Consider the following 25,532-nt stretch of genomic DNA (forward strand, 5'->3'; position numbering starts at 1 on the left):
CTTTGCAAAGTAGATTAGAAGAACTGTGCTATACATCTGGTGTTGAGTTAAAAAACAGTTTAATGTCTCAAGGCACCACCACGGTAGAATTTTATACCTGCAAGTAATCATCTAATACACTATTATACAGTTAAGGTAATGTATTAATAAACAGCTTGTGCAATTTTGGGAAGCAATCTATAAAGGAATGTTAGATATACAGTAGGCACGTACTATAATACAAATAAAAAACAAAATTCCTAAAAAAAGCATGCTGAGCACCTTTTGGTATAGGTTGAGTTTCTTATTCTAAACACTATGTAAATCTTAACTTACAAAAGGTAAAACTGAAATCTTATAGTAACTGCTTATTTAAACTGATTTTCCTGGGTATTGGCCTTTATGTCACAGGTTTATTCTTAGGGACAGAGGACTCTGGTACTGGCTGTAGAGGGCTATCTGGTTCATTCAGTTGTGCATTCAAGTTTTCAGAAGTTAGGAGAGAAGAATTAAAAACTATTTCACTTAAGTCTGATTTTATGGATACAAGATGTGGTTCTTGAAAACTTAATGGTTCTTCTACCAACACCTGTGTATTTTCTCGTGTCATTCCCATATCTGATGGTGACTTTCTTTTCATTCTTGTGTATGATTTGTCTAAATTCTCCATGCCTTGATCAGTTTTTTGAAATCGCCCAAAGAACCAGATGAAGAAACCAAACAAAGCAAAAGCCAGCAAACTTGGAATAAAAGCCAGGCATTTGACATCAAGGCTAGAGCCTATGAATCTGCTGTGCAAGAACATGTCTCCTTCGGCATAGGTCCGGTTCGTCAATGGGTTGGTGTTATTGGATCTCCACTCCCAAGATAATTTAGTTCTATTAAGGTCTTTCAAGCTTTCTGAGTCCTTCACTGTGTAGATCTTCTGTCCAGGACCGATATATTGACCATATTCATGAGGTTTGTAAAATATTTGGTTCTTCCACATATTCAGATCCAAGATCAAAACAAGGAAGATAATTCCATAGTTAAACCATTTGCCTGTTTGGAAAAAGAAAGTTTTGTCATCTGATATATCCATTTAAGGAGCAGTACAAATTCAGTCATATGTAAAAGCTACTCAGAGGAAAAAAAACCAAACCAACAAACCCACATTCATTTCTTCATTAATCTATAAAGCAAAGCTGTAATTAAACTTCCCCTATAGATTTTTGCTGAATTTCCCCTAGCATTTCACAGTTAGGTCTAGGCACATTATAAAATAATTCTGTAACACAAGCACAGCAGTATATCAAATTAATTCACATTGCATTTTGTAGGTGACCTGTCGATTAGACCACTAGGTGATCTGGTGTAGATCAATAAACCCAAAAGAAGCATTAATTCCAGGACTTACGAAATATTCACATGGAAGTTTTCCATGAAAAGGCCATAATAGATGGAACTGTTTATATCCCAGGAATGACTGAAATGACTGAATTTTTTGGGGTTGGTAATTATGTAAATTATTTGATACACCAACCATGATGCACAGACATATTCAGATGGGGATAACTGGATGAACTATGATTTAGAGATACTACACCCTCAAGAAATAGCAAGGGCTGACTGCAGTCTTGGGAGGCTAGACAGCTTAGCTTTTCCTACAGTCCATGTAATGAGATGCTCCTCCAAGGACTGACTCATAGTCTGACATTCAGCTCCTGCAGTACTGGAGGAGGAAACCTTTATCCTTTTACCATTTAAAGTTGCTCTTTTGCATACTCCCTTCAGGCATCCAAAAGACATTAAAGATAACATTATGCAGTTGCACCGTGCTTTGAACAGGGTGTTGGAACAAGCGAACTCCAGGTATCCATTCAGAATTATTTTATGAATAAATAAACCAAATTATACTATTTTCTTAGTCAAAACATCTCTTACATTCTAGCTGAACACCATCTGTGCATGCGATGACCACCCAAGAACCCAGCAAATCTACATGTCAGCATTACATGAAAGAACATGCATGGAGGAATGTTCCTGCTGGTGATGAACGTCATTGGTCTGTGCTAGAACCATATTTAAATATGTTTCAAGTGAAATAGAAAACAATTTTATCAGAGTATCTATCAAATGACTTATGCTTTGGCTTTTAAGGCATAAATGGATTCCAGTTCCTGAAAGTTTGTGTGTTCAAATTGTACAACTAAAATGCTCCAGGAGGGTAAGAATATCAACACTTTGTTTTCAGCAGTTGTGTAACGAACTTTTTGAAACAATAGTTTTTCATCAAATTATTACTCTGCTTCAACCAGAAAACTGTTTCAACCAGAAACCAACCCCTTGCTTCATTGCCCTGAATTAAATTCATTAAGCCATATTCTTTTCCCAGGAAAACGCATCATAAGCCCATCCAAGAACAATCTTCCATCAAAATGCTATCTGTGGTGCTTTGTGCTTCTGCAGAGTCAAGACTGGTGATTTTCCGGAGAGATCTGCTAGACCCTAGAGACTGCAAGAAGGGGAAAAACTCATGCAGGACCAGTACTGCTCTTTCTCTTCATCTAGACATGGCAAGCATGAAGATGTGTAGAGAGAAAACAGACAATTGAAAGATCAAAATATGAAGTATAGTGAAATGGACATTATTGAGATGGCCTTTATAAAGGTCAAAATACACTGTTAAGTATAACAGTGTCATAACTGAAACCTACAGTTCTTGATTGTAGGTTTCAGTTATGACGTACAATGGAAACTTAGACATTGCAATGCTGAGCTATAATCAGCTTCCTTTTTGGGTATGAAGGCACCCAGTGGATTTCACAGCAATCACTTGTGTGACCACATTGTCCTAAATGAAACATATGTAGAGCAAGCTACCTAAGGAGTAAGACTTGAGACAGTAGCCTGCAGCTGGTGAAGCTGACTAAGAAGCTAGCAGAAAACACTAAAAATGCTGAATAGAGGTAGCCAGGTGCTTGATCTCAGGCTTCACGTAGCATCTATCCTACACTGTGTTTTCACAATTATGAATCTCTTCTAAAATGCATCTGCCTAAAAAAGGCTTCACTCCTCTTATATTACGACTTTGACTGCTCACCTGCTCTGAGATATACTTTTCAAGCATTCTTGTTTCATAAAAAGCATGAACTTGAAACTCCCTTGCACAGTGTTAGGCAGGCAGAAGCACAGCTGTAAGCTCTGCTGTTGGGATCGTTGGGTCAGTGTGGACTACAAAGGGTGCTTATACAATCAGCTTTGATGCAGACACCCTTACGATGAATCGCAACCTATATGTCTAAGTGGCAGCTAGGTGCCACTAGGTGTTCTGTAGTGGATCTTCTCAAAACTCCTTAAATTTCTAATTTCTAGACCATTTTTCCACCCCCTTCATCACTGTCATGCTTGATGAACTCTCTGATTTTTCCTCCTCTTTTGGAAACTTTTGTCACCAGAACCAAACACTGTATATGAGTAACAGTCTTGCTATAACCATATATGAACACAATGACATCTTCCTACTCCTACTCAGTATTCCCTGCAGCCAAGGGCTGTGTTAATCTCCTTAGACACAAAATCACTGGAAGTTAGCGCTGTCTTGGTTACTTACAGAAAGTATTTGCCTCCTCCTACAATACAGTGTCCTCTGCTGTCTATCCCTTTTCCAAGACATGCACTTGACTGCTGTACTAGCAGGTGTGATAGCCTGTCCAGTTTAACGAGCAAACCTTCTAAATCAGTGACAAATGTGTTGAAGCAGATTGAACCAAAAGGCCTGACAGTATCCACTCACAAACATCTATTTAATGGTAATTCCCTATGACAAGGAATTTTTGAGACTTATTATACTGACCAATCTTTAACATTATACATGTGTGTAATATACATGTATAAAATGATTGTCTATTGCAACTTAATTTTAGCATAATGGTTTTTACACTAAGTCATACATGAAGTTACATTGGAAATCAACTTCGTAAATTAGACTTCACTCCTGATGTCTCACCTTGCACACAAACAAGCTCAAGTTTTTAGTTTTGCACAGGGTCAAAATATATATTATGAAGCTGTGGATATTAATTCTATTTGTGAGTCTCTGATGTAAAACGTGAAACCTTTTCCTAGGCACTGTAGGCTACAACCACTATTCGGGGATGAAAAATTGATCCCTATTTTCTGAGCATGACTACTGAGGAGGATTATATCCTCATGGCTAGGGCACTCATCAGAAGAGAAACCCTGACTGTAGAACAATTTCTACTTACAGCAGTTTGGCCCTGCATTGTAGGACCATGCTCTGAACACCAGCCTGTATGGGATTCTGCTTAGAAATACTCTGCCCTTCCTGCTGAAGCTGAACAACTGTGCATCAGATGAATACCAGGGGCCTTCTCATGATCAAAGAGGTATGGATTTTTCTTTTTCCCTTTTCCAGAAAGGCATCAGCTGAACAAGATGTTTGGGCAGTGATCATTTTAAAAGAGGCTGATGAGGTTTATGACAGGTTCAGCAACCAGTTCACAGTCCAACATGCAACTCATTTACTGGGCAATGGAGCAGATCCTGCAGGTCCAAGTATTCCAAACCAGCTGCTGATTCTGGAGCATTTTTATTTTTGCATGTCCACTTTGTACCCGAACAATAACATCCTAAAAGGAGAGGTCTCATGTAGAAGCCAGTCCTCATCATCCCTCCTGAGGTCAAGAGGAAATGTGAAAATTCCACTTATTAAGGTGAGACTCAGATGGCCTCACGCTGTGCAACCACAGCCAGAGGCTAGTATAGTAAATGTCGACTTCTCAGACACCTCTGTAAAACATTATGTATGTTTGAAATGTTCTTCGTATCTTCTGTCACGTTAGTCCTATCAGCTAGATACATGCATACTGCTAGGTGAACTAAGCCGCAAATCCTCTGACTTTTTTCACATCTCTGTGCACAGACAGCTTTGTTTTTACCTCTAACCTTTCTGGTTTTGCCCACAGGCTCCTTCAGGCTTCCCTGTATAGGTGATGCTTGGCTGGAATGTCAACACATTTTGGTTTAACTCCACAAGCCAGCCATGCTAGGCACTCGCCACCAATGAAGATGACAATTTCTCCTTTGGGAGGAAGGGCACTCTGGCTACATCAGCACTCAGAAACATGTTTATAAACAGCCAGAAAAAAATCTCCCATCTCTTTTGATGCCCAAACCTTAATATTTCCTATTTGAAAACTATTCACACACTTGACAGCAAGATGTTCTTGGATCGCCAATGCTGCTATTAAAGGGTACCAGCCAGGCCCCATAATGCCTTTTAACCATGAAAGAATCTGAAGTAACAAAATTTACTTTTAAGTTTTCCCTGGGTACTATAGAAACTAGGGTAGACTATGTATTTTCATAAACAGCAGCCCAAGAAGGAAAACACACACTTTGCAATGAACCATCTGTCAGGGGAAATCAAGATGAGTTAAGCAGATGCAGGAATTCAAGTTATTTTTGATGTTCATAGATAAAAGCAGCTATCAAAACAGGATAAAAATATTTAATACTGAGTAGATTTTTGCTATGAGTTCCTAGAAGCAAAGAAATTTGAGCAAAATGAGGTACTCAGTTACCAGTAAAAATTTGTTTTTGATAGTAAATTTAAAATTACACTGAAGCATATAAGCTACAGGCTGCAGATATTAAGTTGATATTACTGCCAACTTACACCATTCAGAAATCATAAATCAGGCCTAAGAAAGCACGTTATTAGTTTAAAGTAGCAAGGTAGGTTAAAAATAATACACTTAGCACTTTTATATTTATCTGCCATTTAGATACCGGAGTTCCATGGAAGCAACATTTCTTCTCTGCAATCATAAGCTTTATTTTACGAAAGCTGAAATTCTCTCGTAGTCACTGAATTCAGGAGCTATGACTTCAAGGCAAAATAGAAAAAAAAAAAGAAAAGCAACCGTCTGAAGACTTGTTATAAAATCAGGAGAGCTGGCAACACAGAGCGTGTAACTGTGAAATCCTTCATCTGTAGAGCACTTGCACAAAGCAATTAAATATACACCAACAGAAAGGTGGTTTAAAGTCCTTTACTCCTCTGAATGTTCCATTACTTACAGCTGCTTCTTTGTGGGACTGTTACTTGTTAGAGCAAACCAGCATTGAATTGGGCTGCTCAGGGGAGTCCTAGGACTGCTCTTACTTATATCATAGAATCATAGAATAGTTAGGGTTGGAAAGGACCTTGAGATCATCTAGTTCCAACCCCCCTGCCACAGGCAGGGGCACCTCACACTAGACCATGGCACCCAAGGCTCTGTCCAACCTGGCTTTGAACACCACCAGGGATGGAGCATTCACAGCTTCCCTGAGCAACCCATTCCAGTGCCTCACCACCCTAACAGTAAAGAATTTCTTCCTCAGATCCAATCTAAACTTCCCCTGTTTAAGTCTTAACCTGTTACCCCTTGTCCTATCACTACAGCCCCTGATGAACAGTCCCTCCCCAGCATCCTTGTAAGCCCCCTTCAGATACTGGAAGGCTGCTCTGAGGTCTCCACGCAGCCTTCTCTTCTCCAGGCTCAACAGCCCCAACTTTCTCAGCCTGTCTTCATACAGGAGGTGCTCCACTACCCTGATCATCCTCGTGGCCTCCTCTGGACTTGTTCCAACAGTTCCATGTCCTTTTTATGTTGAGGACACCAGAACTGCACACAATACTCCAAGTGAGGTCTCACGAGAGCAGAGTAGAGGGGCAGGATCACCTCCTTCAACCTGCTGGTCACGCTCCTTTTGATGCAGCCCAGGATACGGTTGGCTTTCTGGGCTGCGAGCGCACACTGAAGCCAGCTCATGTTCAGTTTCTCGTCAACCAACACCCCCAAGTCCTTCTCTGCAGGGCTGCTCTGAATCTCTTCTCTGCCCAACCTGTAGCTGTGCCTGGGATTGCTCCCACCCAGGAGTAGGACCTTGCACTTGTCATGGTTAAACTTCATAAGGTTGGCATCAGCCCACCTCACAAGTGTGTTGAGGTCCCTCTGGATGGTATTCCTTCCCTCCAGCGTATCAACCGAACCACACAGCTTGGTGTCATCGGCAAACTTGCTGAGGGTGCACTCAATCCCACTGTCCATGTCACCGACAAAGATGTTGAACAAGACCGGTCCCCACACCGATCCCTGGGGGACACCGCTCGTTACTGGTCTCCAGCCGGACATCGAGCCCTTGACCACAACTCTTTGCGTGCGGCCATCCAGCCAGTTCTTTATCCACCGAGTGGTCCACCCATCAAATTGATGTCTCTCCAATTTAGAGACAAGGATGTTGTGTGAGACAGTGTCGAACGCTTTGCAATCAATCAACATTGACCAAAACTGACTGTAAAAGAATAAAATTTCCCAGGTAAAAGATGTTAAGTGTTATTTCAGCCACACTTTCTTTCTTCTTGCTATTTGGAGGAAAGCGTTTCCAGTTTCTACGTATCAGGTCACAGGTCATAGATTTACAGCTTGACTTTATCCCTATGACAAGTACTAAAATAAAAAATATTCAGGCCTTAGTTTTCTTTTCCTGCTTGTTACTAAAAAGAAGTCCTATGGCTTAATTTAACGTTCTGGATTCCATGTATTAAACAGGGCTTAAATGCAGAAGGCTGCCTGCCATTATCAGTGTCCTATCCCTATGTCATTTGCTGCAGTTGCATTCATATGCATCACTCTCTACTATCATTTTAGACTGGACTACATTCATCTTGTTATATATATATTTAACCAGTACTTCTTTCCTTTTATTAGCTCCTTGATTTGAGTAGAAAATTACAAGTATCTAAACATCCACACAATAGCTAGAGCTTGAAAATGATCCAAGACAATACCCTGACCTGAGACAAGAACTGATGGCAAGAACAGATGGTTCAAGCAAAACTTACCCAAAGGGAGGTTCTTGTGCCATGTGTTATCACTGTTTATTAGATCTCTTAAAGGGTGGCATAGCATCAAGATAAAACAGGTACTCAGTAGACAGAGTACGTGATGTGCAGTCAAATGGATTGATTTGTCTAGTGAATCTAATAAATGGATCTTGTTAACGCTGAGCAGGGAAAAATATTCCTCAGCCCCTATTCATTAGCTCATCCTTATTAAAAGAATGTCTTCTTGCCAGAAAATCAGAAAGACCTCCAGTCCTCTCCGCAGAAGACTCTACAATGCATAAATATTGGTTTCTCTCAGTTGGTCTGTTTTCAAACAGCAGCACTGCAGGCAATTGTATTTCTGATCAGATAACTGATGTTTTTTACTGTTGCTTCTTCTTTGCTTGTCTGTCTTTATCATCAATATCCCTGTCTCTTCTACAATGCAAAACTGATCTTTGCTCTTCAGTCTCTCTTCTATCACCCATTGTTTTTCATTTATATTAATTATAATAGTCTGCATTTCTGTATGCGATGGTGCCACCCATCCTACTGTTCTTTAGTCATTGTTCATGCCCCTCTGGGCACTCATTGCACTACTTCTCCTTATACAATGGAAAAACCATAGGGCATCAGGGAGCCTTGTGGGACTCAGCCATCCAAATTCATGCTCTAGTCTTGAGAAGTAGGAAAAAAGTATTTTTCACTAACATGCCTATAATTCATATCAAATATTTGATGCTTATACTTTTTTTTTCCCTCTCCTTTTTTGCTCACCTGGGAGACAAAAAATGTGTTCATTATGTACCCATCTGATTTCCTCTCACCTTACACCTCTAGTTCCTGACCATGAGATTGTTCCAAAACAGAGAGAAGATTAAGAGCAGCCCTGCAGAGAAGGACTTGGGGGTGTTGGTTGACGAGAAAATGAATATGAGCTGGCTTTAGTGTGCGCTCGCAGCCCAGAAAGCCAACCGTATCCTGGGCTGAATCAAAAGGAGCATGACCAGCAGGTCGAAGGAGGTGATCCTGCCCCTCTACTCTGCTCTCGTGAGACTTCACTTGGAGTATTGTGTGCAGTTCTGGTGTCCTCAACATAAAAAAGGGCATGGAACTGTTGGAACAAGTCCAGAGGAGGGCAGTGGGGTTGGAACTGTATGATCTTAAGGTCCTTACCAACCTTAACTATTGTATGATTCTATTCTATGACAAACACTGGTGGCTCAATCAGTCTAACTCAGACTTGCCCCAGCCCTTCTTTCCTCTTGATGGCCATCTGTTTTCTCTCAGTAGTCCAGCATGGCATCTACACGGAATTTTGAAAAACTTTCTATCCCTCTATTTGTACTTCCTATGGCCAATTGCCTTCCCTCATTCAACAGCCAACACGTAACTTTTGCCATCATTTTCTCTTCTCTTCTGGTTTTTAATCTGATCACTCAGATTTCTACCTTGTCTACTGAAAATGCCTTTTCTGAGGCCTCATGAATGAGGCTGAAGCCTATCTTGACCGAGCCCTTGGTTCATCAGTCTTTCCTCATTGGCACATTTTCTTCCCTTGGCTTTTGCTGCCTGGTGAGCTTGTGACTAACCTGCTAGCTCTTGGCCTTATCTTTGTGTTATCTTTGAATGCTCCTTTTGTTCCTGATCTCTAGGAGTTTCATACAGCTGTGCCATTGGATGCCCTCGTTTATCTTATTGCTGTACAGAATCATGTGTTCTGGTTGTTTATAGTAGCAGTTAAAGACCCCTGGCAATTCACACCTGCAATCTTTTGATATTCATTATTATCCAACTTTTCCCAATGCAGACAGAGGAGCTATGCTCCTTCTGCATAGATGGAAGACACCAAAGTATTCATCCCTATTTAACCTTTTTCTCTTTTTCATTCCCTACTGTTACTAAAATACTGTTTCACAGTATGCAAGGATCAGGTACTTTTTATCTATATGTAACATCCATTTGAATAACTGCAATTCTATTTTATTTGAGGTTATTTAACTGTCCACTTCTGGTTAGATGACTGATGGAAGCATGGTTATGAGTGGCCTTTACCAGATGAGAATGACCGAAGTTATGAAAAGATATTAGCATAAATCATAGCAAAAGCATCTGAAAGCATAAGAGATTTGAAGATGAAATAAGCTGCTAATTCCCCAGGAGAGTAATTTTAGATAAAAGATCTATAAAGCTACATTAGGTATTACTTAGTGTCACAAGAAGTTGCTGGAATCCATGAAAAACAGCAGGTCTCTCTGATTTGTGAGATACAGGTTCTTCATTTTCCTGAGATCTTTATGTCTGGATGATATAGATTGGGACAGAAACAGAAAAATGGCAATCTGGGGAACACACATGCACACACACACAAATATATGTGGCTAAGAACATGTTAGCATACATTTGTTACACAGAAGCAGTTAACTGCGTGATTGTGTCACAATCTGAAACATCACATACCTGTTATATGTATGTGATACTCCTCTTTGAGGATCTTTTGGAAATAAGGTACTTTGAACTGCATGTGTGCAGATGGTAAGCCTGGAAGATTCACTTCAACATCACCCATAAAATGTGGAAACTCCCAGTCCTGTTAAAATAAGAAAAAAGTTAGAGGCAAATATAAGCTTTCACAGTATATTTTTACCCTTTAAAATGGCTTAAATTAATAAAAGGGAAGGGTTCTATTTTTAAGCCTTCTATGATTGGATTTTCTTACTTTAAGTTTGACTGAATCACTTGAAATAGAATACATTATTTATATTATATATTAAAATGATTTTTACTTCAGCTCCATGCAATTATGTGTTTAAAAGTTCACTTCACAATGACAATACTGAACCCACTGTAACAGCTGATAGTACAAAGTAGTCTAAGCATACGAATACCAAGTTGTCTAAGCATATGAATACCTATATAGCAAGCTTGCAATACAATTACAACTTCTGGTATTAATTTGACAAACAGTTTACAGGTAAGAAATTGACAAAGCAAGCCTGACCCCTTCAAACATTTAATGTATCTGTATTCAACTTATAGGGTGTTTCCCGTATTTGGCCTTAATACATCTAAATAAACACCCTGCAAGTGCAGGCCCTTCAGTGCAATCTGCCTGAATCAATCCAAGCAGTTTTCTCTGTTGCTGTATTTCATCTGACAGGGTAATGCTGGAATTGTGGAAGATTTTACCTATCATTTTGCATACTTTGGTAGCATGTGGTAAGCCAGCTGAGGAGGATCTGCATTTAAAGGAATTTTTTGCTTGGTTATCTGCACCCACCATCAGTCACTTGAAAATGGGTATAACAGCATAGCTCATTAGAGCCAAAACTGAAAGCCCAGCAGTAGTGCTAGTCAGTGGGATTAGTGCCCGAGTGCTTACTCTGTGCACTGCAGATTGTTGGTGATCTACTGTTACAAACATACTGGCCATGTTCCCATGCATACCTCTGGACTTGTATCTCACAAGTTAGTGCAACAAGCACCTGAGTTACTGAAAGTAAGATAAAAGAATCTGAAATGTCTGAGTGACTTGTGCTTCCTTCACATGAAAACCATTCCAGCGCAGCCATCTCCCAATTCCATTGCCAATTCCTTTTGGTTTTTTTCTTTTTTTCCTTGGTTCTGGAAGGCTGAAATTTTCCTACCAGGGTAATGAAAAAAGTTATTCAAAACTAAGAATCATCTCTGAGAGATAAATCACTGTATGTAACTTAACTTCCAAGAACTGTTAAGCGCTTCAACATTTTCTGCAGTGGAAGGGAAATGGAACAGTTCTATCAGCAGGGAATAGCATGGCCCAAACACTAACAGCAGCTGATTTGTGCTAACTCTTTGTGATACTGAGTTAAATGGATTAACAGGAGTACAAGCAATGAGAAAACCTGACCCTCAGTACCTGTTTCTCAATGTTCACAGAGATACAGAAAGTGCCAATTTACAGATGCAGGAACCAGAAATAAGGCTGCTCTCCTTTTGCCTTATCACTAATGCAAACCACGCATTCCTGGTCACAAGGTACAACTGCCCAGCTGCACAATCCCTTACACTGCATCTCTAACCATCCCTTCGCAGGTGGTAGGCATTCAGAAAGTGTCCAAATATAAAGATTTTATGAGTGTATGTTCTCAGTTCACAGTATCTATCTCTGGATAGATATCACATATCTATCTCTGGACTGGTGTCCCATGTTAAGTCATACATACTATCACCCAGGAATAAACAGGAAGAAATACATTACATATTCCTGAAGATAATCAAACGGAGAGCTGCATTAGAAGTAAGTAAACACAGGACTATAGATCTGGCCTCCTGCTCTTGCCTTCCCCTGTGTTCCTACTGTGCCTTTTGCTGATTTACAAATAAAATTCCACCATACAGAATTTTATATTGGACTGTGTCTTTGCATCTGAGTTTTATAAAAACTTCAGCATTTGCTCTGATCTGTACGAATATTACCCGATAATGAATAACTGGAATGCCAGCTTTGTCAGAGATGCCATTTACTGTATTATTTGTCTCAGCAAACACACTTACTTGACACTTAAACTATGGCTACCTTTCATGTGTACATTATTTCACATTTTCTACCTACATACCCCATATTTTATGAAGTGTGCCTGAATTGTATCGTGGCCTCTGTTACCCTGCAGCCCTGTAATATGGTACTGCCATTGCTAGAGAGATGGGCACAGGCTGGCACTGGATACCTCACAGTTATAAACAACTCACCAGTGCTAAAGAAATGCAGATTGGAGCTGGACAAAACTGCTTTTAGAAGTGATGAAGAGACCAAAGAAGTGTCTAACATGTGAAAGGCACTGTGTATAGTAAACCTGGCTGTAAGTGGAGCTTCAGATCAGTAAAAAACCAGCAAGGTCTAAAAGTGTGTTAGCAAACATAAAAATGCTCCCAAATAAATCTTAGGGAGCGAGGAAAAAGAAACCATCACAATGAGCATTATATCCTTCCCAGCAAAGGACTCCAGATGCCAATGACACTCCATAATGCTCCACTGATTCCCACCAGACTGAAACTGCCCATTTTAGGACCTGCAGGAGCAGGAAGAGGGTGAATGAAACACCGAGAAAAGGGGTAGAAGCTAAGAAGTGTATCTAGAACAATATAGACATTATTATTGTTACTGAAACTTTTTTCTGCACAAAGTATTATTTTCTGTAGTAATCAGATCTCAACTAATGACTCTTGGATTACACTGTTAAAATATAAATGATACTAATAATAAGCTCTTGGCTTTATCTATAAGGTGTTTCTTCTCTGCCATAAATAACATTTCAAATGTAACACCTTTATCGGTATGATTACAAAATCTGTTATTTAAAAACAGTCCCACTGAAAATACAGAAATAAAAAAAAACAACAACAAAATAAAACAAATCACAATAAAATGCATTTGAAAACAATATTAAAAAAGGAAACTAAAATAATGAGTTAAATCTACTGACTTCCACGAAAGTCATTAGAGTCACAGCACTTAGAAAAATAAAACTTTAAGTTAGGTGATTAAATAGCCTTCAGGGCTTCATTTGGCTTACAGCTTTGGTAAATGTGAGCATTTACTCCTCATGTAGGGATATTATGACCTGTGGACACATAGCTGTAGTATTATAGTGCAGGAGAAGAGCAGATGACTATTAACTTTTCGGGCTAATGCAAGTATTAGGCTATCAAATCCAAAACCAACAAAATGGCCATTTTGCCATCTAGATAAGAAAGTGTTGCCCAGAATCTTTTGACTTTGTTTCCTACTGACAAGCAAAAGACAACTTATTTAAAAACTATTTTTCCAAGAAATTCAAGGTGCCTTGCAGGAATAATCTGCCTCATTTGTTAACAGGTAACTGGAACATAGATCAGATCTGCACCATGCTTTCATACATAGTATTTTTTCTCCATGGTCTCTGATATCAGTCTCTGCTATCAATCTGTGCTCACCTCTGGGAAACGAGGGACATAAGTGATATTCTTTAAGTTCTCAGCTTTAGTTCTTATTGCTGAAGTGCCTGTATTCTGACATATTTGGGATCTCACTAGGAACCGGGCACGAAATGCCATCTTTAGAATGTATCTCTACTGGCAGAGTTTGAAAAATAAAGCCACACAACCAAACTGTTAGTTCACATTTGTAGCTCTTATATTGCATGAACAGATTGTTTCTTCTTTAAATCCATCAGCATCATATTTCTAATATTCATCTACTCCATTGGTTTCTAACCTGGCGGGTCAGCAGCACACCTCTATGAAGCTTCTGAAAGAGAAACCAACCCAGAACCAGCAGGCTTAAATTAGCTGCACAGAGGTGTCTAACCTCACTGGCAAGTTCTGTGGGATGTGCAAATCAAATGAGGTTATTGCCTCATTTCACTCTAGTCATGAGAAAAGGGCAGCCAGATGATGAATTTAAGATTGCTGAGGGGTTCATCCTAGTGTTGCAATGGGCAAAGGGAGCATCTCTGATTTTCATCAGCTACCTCATTAAACCCAGAAGCACAGATAAAACTGGATGCTGTGAAAGAGATCATGGTAGTTTTGGTTTTCTTCCCTTTGTTTCCAGTTCCCCCCACCAAATAAATGCATACACTCTCTGCTGTAATGTCAGGTACCGATTTAAGAACATATGGTGAAGTTGACAGCACTGATATGATATTGTGTTAAGTAAAATATTTAGTAACGGTAACTGAGCATCAAAGCCACACCTTCCGGTATGATCTGGCCTTTCTCTGCCATCACCTGAGGAAAAGAGAAAGCATTGCCTGGGGAAGACCTGTCCTGACCGCAGCCAGGACACAACATCAGCCCCAGGGCTCCTGGCCAGCTGCCTGTGAGGCAGTCCAGGGGCATGTTGGCACCACCCAGCACCCTGGCTGGCTGTGGGATTGCTCCTTGCTGCTTGATGGCTTTTATTGCAGGCTCTGGGCAATGTCTCCCCACCCCAGAGGACCTGGATCAGATGCCAGCAGGACTCAGCAGAGGATCACAATTCCATGCTAGCCCTCCCATGCTACATGCACACATGACCCCACATCCCTCAGCCACCCCCTTTCCACCCAGGGAAAACTGCCACAGAGAAGGTGGGACTGGTATTAAAAACCAGTAACTCCTCATAGTTAACAAATGTGCTTTCATCTCTCCTCCTGAATAGCTCATAGGGGCTTGTTACAAAGTAAATATGAAATATCATTAAAAATAAAACACACCGTTCAGAAAAAATCATGAAAGAGGAAAAACGAGCACTGAATATTTCTGCTTTAAATAGTGATGATATATGCTATATTTAATGTTAGGAAAACATTTGTACTTTAAAGCCCTTGGAATAATAAATAAACAAAAATAGAGGGAAGAAACTGAGCAAATGCATATATGAATGTGCATATGTGTTCCAGAAACTGCCGACAGCAGTTTTTGTTTAAATTATTAAAATCCTTTTAACATGTGAGATAGAAGATTGTGCATTTTCAGATATCTTTGCATTTTTTAGATAGCTTTGTTTCAACTCTCAGAACATGGTGGACAGGCAGACAGACAGAGGAAATCTAATGAGAGGCAATGGCTACATATTTTTGCAATTGTTTGAAGTAAGAAATGAACAGCTGGAATTCAGAGACAGAGGCACGACTCCTCTGTGGCTACCTTTAACTTCGCTGCAGTGCTGCAACTTGCAGTGATCTCTTCAGCTGAGATGTTTGCAGCTGTGAGCTGCTAAAGTACAAACATCATTTAAATATTTCATTCAAACACACATAAGAAGAGAAGTCAGCAGCTGGGACAAGAACTCACTTTCATGCCTGTAAGATGAAATCCACTGCTCAGTTTCTGCCCTTCTATTCTTTGACAATACCTTAGTTAAATAAGAAGGAAGTTTGATAGACATTGAGGTTTTTAGTCACCACTAAATGAAAAATATACATCTAGTCTTAACATTATCACCTGTACTTGTATGGCTTTAGTGGGGCTATTTAGCTCCCACAATGAAAGATGACATATTACTCTTCAAATGACCTCCTGCTTCATGTTGGTATTATCAGTGCTAATCTATTCATAGCTTTCAAGTCCTGAAAGTTTCATTTATCTGCTCATCTCTTTTGGCTTCACCTGCTTGGATTGTTATTGGCAACAACAATCACAAAGCCTCATCATGAATAGTGGCACAAAGTCACTAATTGCAGATACTTTTTGTCTCTTAGTCTTGATTTAAAGAATTCAAAATATGGAAAATCCGCTGTAACAGTGGAGTAACTGCTTCAGTTGAGCTCCAATCTGCTGAGGCAGAAGACTGAAGATAGCTTCCAGCACCAGACATGGGTATAGAAAGGCTATCCCTGAACTACATGGCAATGTAAGGAACAGACATACCCTCAACCTTACTGTCATTCTCTGTAATCTTTGCGGTCTTCTCCCCAGCCTTTGCTCAGCTTCTTCAAGCTCCTTGCCTTTCTCTAGAACCAGCACTGCAAGACTGGCTCATTTTCTCCCTTATTTGAGAAAATGATAAGGCAACAGAAATAACTCCCTCTTTGAGAGTTAAAGTAGCAATATGAACGTTTCTTGAGCATGTGCTTGGCCTTGAATGTCCTCTTCCATTAAAAAAACATTACAGACCCTTTCAGTCTATTATCCATTTCTGCTTATTTAAAGGCAACAATTCCCAGGCCACCAGGTCTCAAACAAGTCCTGGTCTCTGCACTTTAAATTTATACATTAATGCATTTTGAGTGTAGACAAAACCGTTTACGCACATGTCCTCAAAACAGTGATTCTTGTTACTGAAATGTCTGAATTGGTATTTAGCTTTTCCACAGCAAGCTCAAAGTAATCTCAAGATTTCAGATGCCTAAAATAAGAAATGCTTGCATTTCATTGAAAGACCCATATCCATGCCTATACTCACAGGCAGATATCTGAGTTGTGATAGACAGTACTCCCTCTCTCTCCCCTGTGACTATAGATTGGGTATCATCTTCTATTCACCCTTCACAACCTGGTAGTGTCTTGATACCGCAGATCTGTTCTGCATAACATATGACAGATATGACAATTCCTATCAAACCCCACAGCTAAAATTTTTATCGAGGCTCTCATCATCTGTTCAGTTACATTGGCATCTTTCCCTCTGGCCTTCACAAGTGCAGTTGTCCTCCAGTGACACAGAAATGCTGCTGCAAAGACCATTCTTCTAGTCTGTTTCTTTGACCATCTCACTTTTCTCTTTGATCAAATAAAATATAGGCCACTTCCTTTCATATTCACATCCCTTCAGATCTTTCACTACCCTAGGTACAGACTGTCTATATGACAGCTGCTCCTTCAATCAGTCTATAAATTTGGGCTATAATCTCTTCTCTATTTAAAGAAACTTTCCCCTGTGCAGTTTCCCTTCAGCTGCAGAGATTTCTCCTTTCTCCTTGTCCTTTATAATTCTTCTTTGCTACAAGAAAACATGAGGATGTCATGGATTATGTATCCTGGATTACCTGTCATCCTGACCAATGAAGTCACAATTGCCTATGCCTGCCTGTCTCACCTGCCATAAATCTTAAGCATGCTCTAGGTCCGAACTTGCATTTTGGTTGTCTTTAAACATCATATAGCTCAATACTTTCCCGGTCCTTAGTGACCATGGCTGGTTCCTTGATAGACCAGATATTGCTAATAGAGTTAAGAATTAATGGCTATCCATTTTTTTTCTGTTATATTAGGAACTAATTGTGTTTGAAAACAAGCCAGTCCACAAGGAAGGATGGACACTAGGTTTTGCATCTTGAGATGTGCAGTGACCATGAACAACAGTAATTACCATTTCCTGCTGAGGGCAGCGACTGATTTTTCTTACATCCACCATTTAAGTTTCAGCTACTTACGAGAGGCAAAGAGGAGCAAGGTAAACAACATTATCCATGCAAGAGCTGCAGCAGACGTCACTAAGTACAGCCCCTACGCATACCAAGGATGTCCTAGGTGCATAGCCAGGATGTCCTACGAGCAAGTCCACCAGTTTTCCACCAGGCAGATGTGAGGCATCACCGACTTCAGTGACTCTGTGAGGTTCCTCTTCTTTGTAACCCACTCTTAACTGTTGATTAGCTATTCACAACTGCTGAAAAGGTTGATTAAAGCTGCCCAAATGTAAACGTTCTACTTTTTTCTCTGAATTTCTCCAATTTTTGTAAGCTTTTACTCTTGCTTTACTGTCCCACACATGTCTAACCTTGGTTGAGCTAAATAGGTATCAAGTAATTCATCTGGATGAGAAACACCAGTGTTAGCTCTTCCAGTTGATTCTTGAGTCTGATAAGCTACTAAAGTGGCAATGTTACAATATCATGTACCTGTAAGAGACAAAGAAATCAGCTCTTGTAAAGCAACTGTTCCCTGCATGAAACTTTCCTAAACCACCAGCAAGTCAGTAGCAATGGTTTTTCTAACTACTTCAGTGGCACACTTTATGAAAGACATTTCTGTGGTGAATCAGAGAAATTAATATTCACTAATAATATGCAATGCATATATTTACAGATTTACTAAGACTACAGCTTGCTGTCAAGGGAAATCACTTACAACAGACCAGATTGTCTTTCAAATATCTGACCATAAGGTGAAGAATGAAAATAAATTTTAAATGCGTTGCTATGTAATCATCTTTAACAATATGAGTACATAGACATTAATACACATATCATTGCATTGTGGAAAATATACCCACATTGCAGCTGAACAGTAATGTGAAATCTGGAGCATTTCAGGATTTGTAAAGACTGCTAATGACATTTGTATCTATTTGAGAACAGTAAGCTCTACTTAGAATTCTGAGTTCATTTTGCATTAAGGCAACTGTCTCCAGCTAATTTCAGCTGTATCCAAAATCATATTTTCCCTTTCTTTTTCTAAATACTCATATATATGAATTTCCTTGTTGTCTGATACTCCAGTCTTAATAGTATTTTATAGTGTTGCCTACGCCACAATTTTTGCAGTAAAATACCTGAGCAGATATTTTCCTTGCTGTGAGCTTTGCAACATAATAAAAGGAGTGTTATAGAAATGAAGAGTGTCTGGAGCAAGGGGATTACTGTATGTTACTCAGAGTAGATGGAAAGTAAATCAGTTGCCTCAATATTAGAAATGGAGGACTGAGGAGCCATTCTGTTTTGGCCAAAATTCCTTCAGATCGTACATGCTCTGAAAAGTTTTACCATCACCTGTTCTGAGAAAATTTGGGGCTGTTTATAAACCAAACTATAGATTTGCCTTTTGGTGTTAAGAGCGATCTGAAGCGGCAGGTTTGGGTCAATGGTCTCAGCCCAAAACCTTCTTCCAATTTGTTTTGGTTTAGCTGTAACTGGAAATTACACATGCTTGTTCACCTTGATGTGATTAAGGCATCAAAACAGTAATACTAATTTTCTATTGAAAAAACCCAACAAACCAGGATTATATTCTGCATGTGACTGATACTGAAAAAATTAATAAAGCTTAAGAGGATGACAGAAGGTAAAAACACTGGATGCATATGGAACACAAGCAGAAATGTGTCTCAACTTTAAATATGGGGTTTGCAAACAAGTCAGTGCAAATTCCTTTAAAGAAATCAGTAATAACTTTTCCAAAATTATTTTCCTCCTTATAACTTGTACTAATATACCACTTTTAATATATAAGGAAAGAAAAAGGGAACCATTTGCAAATGTGGAAAGAAGAAAGACTGATTTAGCAAAACATGGCTATCTGCACTTAAGTCTTTTTTTCAGGCACAACAGTAACATGATGTAATATATTTAGTCTTCCCAGCTCCATCTCTTGTTTTTTAGTTGAAGTTAAAATAATTTTCTGTGTCCTGAGTTTTAGCCTGCTAATAGAATTAGCAGTGGCAGCACACTGTACTTGTGAATGAGTTGCCTTCATTTTCCTTCATCCCATTCCAAAACTCCTCCTCCACACTCCCACTCTACCCTCAGTTTTATCTTCAAGAGCTGTAATGTGGCCATTAGGCATATCTGTCCCAGGAGCAACAGCAGGTTGTTTGGTACCAGTTGGGGTGGCAGTAGGAAATGCATGCGTTATGTTTGCATAGCCATTATGTAAACACATCTCGGTAGCAAAAGAGGATATAAGGAAACACATAAAGTTTAGGAGGCATGCATGTAAAAATACAATCAGCTTTGCTTGCACATCAGTACTACCTCTGGAATATGTTTCCAAACTGCCATCAACCATCTAGAATACAAGTGAAACTGGATATATGTTATATGGGCATTTATTTTGTCCATTCTTAGTTGCATTACATATGCTGCCAAATCGACCTCTAACATTTATTTTGTGGATTAAATCTCCATCCACCAGAATGGGAATGAGCATACAGCTAGCTCCCTTGCAGCCACCTACATTTAGGCATCCTGACCTTCAAGGTGAATCACACTTAGAGTGTTTCAGCTGGGTCACACTCCAGAAGCCTGAGTTACAGCTTGCCAGTACATGCTACAAAGCAGATGTTATTCCTTGCACTAAAGTTCTTCAGAATACATAAGCCCTAAGTGGCAATGATGGCTGGTCTAATGACCTCTGAATACCTTTTCTGTGTTTGTCATGATCTACCTAGTTATTTCCATGAATCATAATAACTTTAGTAATCATATGAGACAGTTTCTCTTCACTCTCTCATCAGGTCAGGAAGCTAAACAGCAGAGCGCTCCATTGAGAGTGCATCCTTGTCAAATGGAAGCATCTCCCTTTGCCCTCTGAAATTAAAATTCAGCACAAACCGTTTCCCATTTCAACAAATTTGAATGCAATAGTTGACTTTTCTGATTGAAAGGGACTGGAAAAGTTCCTGGAAAGTATATACCCATGAAAACTAAAGGAAAGAGCCTTCTTAACTCTGCTGGTGTGAAATACAGACTCAGTCCGGTGCATGAGATACAGACTGCCAAATTCATTAACAACAGATCCAGGGCACTGACCACAGAACTAAACCTGCCAGCTCAGAGTCCTCAGCTGTTTGTCCAGAAGGTTTTCTGACTTACAGTATCTCCTCAGAGACTGAGATGCTGAACAGCAACAAGGTCTTCACCAACCATTAAGGTAAGGAAAAAGATATAAACTCAAAGTATAAACTCAAAGGTGCTCTCTCTCTCCTCACCACCCCCCACCCACACCCCCACCCCCCAGCTTAACAGAAGAGTTTGTAAAAGATAAACTGAGAGGTTCTCATACCAGTAGAGGTCCAATCTCAGATAATTTCTGCTGAGTACAGAACTCAGCACTGGATCAAGGCCTCAAAATGATACGCAGTGTGTTTTAGTAAGTGTATTAAATTCTAATTGGTTTATTCTATTATATTAAATAGATTCCCAGTTTCTAAACCAAGACATTCTTTAATTACAAAACAATTGAATCAGACACCAAACATACCTATAATCAACAACACACAGAAGCAAAATTATAGGAAAATTCAGTTACTAAGAATCACTGTATGATCTTTGTCATAAGATACCCTTATTTTCTCGTATTGTACATTATTTGACTACAGGGACTTTGAGAAAAATAAGAAAACAATAGTCTTCCTGTGTAAATACAGGTCTAATACTTTTATTATTTTCAGTAATAACAAGAGGCTACATAAAGCTAGTGCGCTGCTTGGATTATTATACTGTATTTTCCATACAGACCACAGAATTACATTAGCCATTCACTGCAGTTCAGTGACATGAAATATTCTCTTATTACAGAGAGAGTATGTCACTTAGTAGTTGCAGAAATTATTTACTTAAGATCTCCTCTTCCTGTCTGCTCTCCCCTCTCTCAAAATCCATTTATTTTCTCATCCCTTGGGGAAAGAAAATGCTGCCAGCACTCTCCCTATGTTACGCATACGTAAATCACATGCCTTAAAGAATGAACAAAATCATAAACCCCACAGTATAGCCTCCAATGTGAATAAAAATTAGGGAAGATAACTCTTCTCTACAGCCTCCTCTCTGACCCCAATACAAGCTTACTTCCTGACTGTGAGAGGAAAAATGCAATTTCAGCTTTTTATACTGGAGCAATATATCTACCTTAGCCAGGCACATGCAGAAAACATGAACTTCATCCTAAAAGGTTTTCAATGTTTAGAAATCTCCCGGGAGAACTTGTCAAAAACACAGTGAACCAAGTTCTAATTGCACAAACTCACCCCAGTCTTGACAAACACAACAGTTTGGTTTGAATTTCAAAACTGTTCCCATCAAAATCCTTGGGAGCAGAGAGAATGTTGTCAAGGTGTCTTTCTGAATCTCAAAGACAAAATCAGAAGCTGGTAGTGTGCAATGAATTAAAGCATTCTCCAAGTGAGATTTGAATCTAAATATAGCAACTATGCTGATCACAAGGAAAGGCTGAATTACAACTTAAAAAAAAATGACAGATGAGACAGGGTGGACAACCTCAAAAGCTTTGGAAATTCAGTGCAGATAAGAAACTGTATATACAGCACTTGGCAGAAGCTTATCCAGACTAACAGATCCTTCTGAAGAATGCCCTCCTGCAACCCTTCTATTCAGCCTTTACTTTTGATCTGCAAGAAATCCCTTTTCCCCCTCACTACCAATGTTACTGTTGGAAGACAACTTGCTAATTTCCTTCCACAGAGAATTCTCTTTGGGGTCAATTTTAAGTGCCCCACAAGCTCCTTTTGGGAGGGAAAGATGGTCTCTTCTCCTATTTTCTATTTCAGAAATTTGGCTCTCTTTTACCTTCCCACACAACCTCACACTTCTGTAAACTTTGCCACTAACAATAGTACATATGTGCTTTTCCCCTTACTGTAACTTTCTTCCATAACTTTCTCTCATCTACAAGTGGTAGGTTTAATTCAGTAGTTCATCTTTTTAATTTTAAGAACTTTCTTGACAAAAACTTGAGGAAATGATGTGTTGCCTACTATCAGAGATGCTCTTACCAGGGCAGTCAGCAGAAGCTGCATCCTGCCTGTAGATAAATACGTGGCTTTGAAACTTACAAGTGTAACTCCAAAACTTTTAATTACTGACATCAATGAATCAAGGGAGCTACAGTACAGCAGCTGAATGATTACTATTCTGGTCTGATTAATAGACCAGGTAGGGTTTTAAAGCATGTTTCTGAATGTGTATATGCATGTAAAGGAGAGTTAGATGCAAGGGTTTTGGGGGGAGTTTCAGTTTAACTTGTCAAAGCCATACAATGCAGAATTACTGAAACATTCTGGACAGGAAAATATAGAATCCAGGCACTAATTTCAATTCTTTAAATAAATGCTAAATCAATTTTCTCATCAGAGAAGCTGTTTTAGAGCAATTCACCAAGTCAAGATAATGAATGAGATGTTCTTTCACAGCATTCCTTAAGGAGGAATTATCCCAAATGATATGGTTACTTAATACGAACATTTATAAAGGGACAGTCATTATGCAAATTATGTATTTTACATAATTTATTTTAACTTCCAGTTTCTAGCAGCACTTTTTTCTTTTTTCATTCAGTGATAAAAAAGGCATCAGTTATAATTCTCCTAGCATGTCTACTGAATGCCTTCACTAGCATGTCTGCTAGTGAAGTTGCTGTGCTCATTCAAACATATAATTATACATTGGAGGGTCCTGAACAATTTACATTTACCAAAATAATGAATAGATAAAACCTTCACACTTAAATGCAGCAGCTTAGGTATGTGAGAATGCACTACAAAATATATTTAGTGGTGTGCTGGTCTGTAACGGTGCAACCTTCCATGGGATGACTATCGGACAGGCACTTCTGCTGTTAAATACGTAAATCCACTTAGAGCCCAGAAAGCAATATGCTTGCTACCATGTTTTTAAAAGAAAACAGAGACTTACTGCTTTCATGCCTCCTCAGACTCAATACATTTTTACCAAGGCTTATCCAGCTTGCATATACAAAGCATGGCTATAAAGCATCCAAGTATGAAAGAAATATGAGCAAACCAGATTATAACAAGTATTACTGCAATTTCAAAGAATCTATAATCAAACGTGAAGAGGTAAAATGCAGGAAAGCAATTTAGAACCACACCACAGGTTATTATTATGGCAGTGTGCTATTTAAGAATTAAAGACTACTGGGATATTGGTCTACATTAGCACGTCTGACAGCAGAGGTTGGCCAAATGCTCTAGTCTGGCTTAAAAACAATTTAAATGGCTTCTAGAAGCTAAAATTCAAAATCCGAGTTATTACTAAAATAACATTTGTTAATGTACTTTGGCAAAGACCCTGCTAGGCCTTGCAGATGCTGAAAGGATCTGAGAGCTCAATCTCATAGTCTCTTCACTGCAAATCACAGACAGTCACAAAAGACAGATTCCTCTGATCTGAGCTACTAAAAACCACTCACCAGAACAGATTTTTTTTTAATTATGGCTCAGGTGAGCATTGTGGAGGATTAGAAGCTCCTACAGTAACACAGCACAGGGGATCCCTGAGGCTTGAGGACATAAGGCTCATTGTAATGTTCCCCTATCTTCCTGTAATCTTGATCAATATAAAGGTTCATCAAAGTATTGACTAATTCTTAATAATTACTTAAAATGACCAAATCTTTCATAAGAAAGAAAAAATAACTGCTCCTTCCTAAAATGTTCATGACTTTTCTCCCTCTCATTATATCTGCATTTCCCAGCTTCTCTCAGCTTTCCTACAGTCAGCTGTCAAACTTCTTGCTTTAAATGCCGAGTTAAAATAAAAGGATAGTATCACTCTTTTCACTTCTGTATATTTTGTAGCAACCATTTAAGAAGCAGCAGCACTATTTCCTTCTTGATAAACATATAGTTCCAGTATATACTTTATTCCAATGACTTGTTTTATATGAATCCTTGATAGATAATGGGAATCCTAATGTTAATTAAAAAAAAGAAAAAGAAAAAAAAAAAAAGCAAAGCCCCATGACACAGTTTCTTTGACAGAAAACAGTTATTCAAGGCTTGAAAACAACATCAAAAGTTTTCACTGATTTCTGTGACATAAAGTCAATTACCACGTACCTGATCTCTCAATTTCTCTTTTTATGACTATGGTTCTGCACCAGGATTTCTACCAGAATGTGTTACCTGTTAGAACTAGATACTAAGGAAATTGAGAAAACTAATGAGAAGGAACTGAATTTCTCATTCTGACTTTAATGCTATAAAATCTATAATTTCACCATAAAACATATTGATAATTTTATGTCATTTTCTTACACAACCTGAAGGCCCATCTAACCTGCATGCCAGTATGGTTCTGTGTGACTATACATACATGGTTATTTCATCCCAAAGGGAATCTGTAGGTTAACTATTAACTTTTAAGACTCTTGCTACTTTTCTGTATTTCCAAAAGCAATCTGTGTCTTATAAACTAAGAACACTGGCAATTGATAGAGTAAATAATTGCATTTGATGGATAATATTGTCCTGACAGGTAGTCCCTTCAGCAATACTCACTGACGCATTCTCTGTAGAAGAAACATCATAATCGTGTATATTTGCACTGGGACACACTGTAGAAATTTATTAATGAGCTCTGTATGGGGAACAAAAACCTTATTTTTCAGATCTTTTCAGTGTTAGAAGTTGCTTATACTTACAACTTGCAAGCTATGTAAAGGAAAAACAAGAATAGTATTGCTATAAAAATGA

At 39.0% G+C, this 25,532-nt stretch overlaps 1 protein-coding gene across 1 annotated transcript in view; it reads right to left on the bottom strand.

The window, feature by feature from the left end:
* Nucleotides 1–379: 379 nt before the first annotated feature.
* The window catches only part of TMEM117 (transmembrane protein 117), a gene marked incomplete at both ends in the record, with an annotated part of 221,200 nt that continues 196,047 nt past the window's right edge, over nt 380–25,532 (bottom strand). The window contains 2 exons of the mRNA XM_080632603.1: nt 380–1,020; nt 10,316–10,445. Of these exons, the coding sequence (XP_080488729.1) occupies nt 380–1,020; nt 10,316–10,445 (771 nt within the window). The remainder of the gene's footprint in view (nt 1,021–10,315; nt 10,446–25,532) is intronic.

Source organism: Psittacula echo (assembly GCF_963264785.1).
Source record: "Psittacula echo genome assembly, chromosome: 1".
Classification (NCBI taxonomy): domain Eukaryota; kingdom Metazoa; phylum Chordata; class Aves; order Psittaciformes; family Psittacidae; genus Psittacula; species Psittacula echo.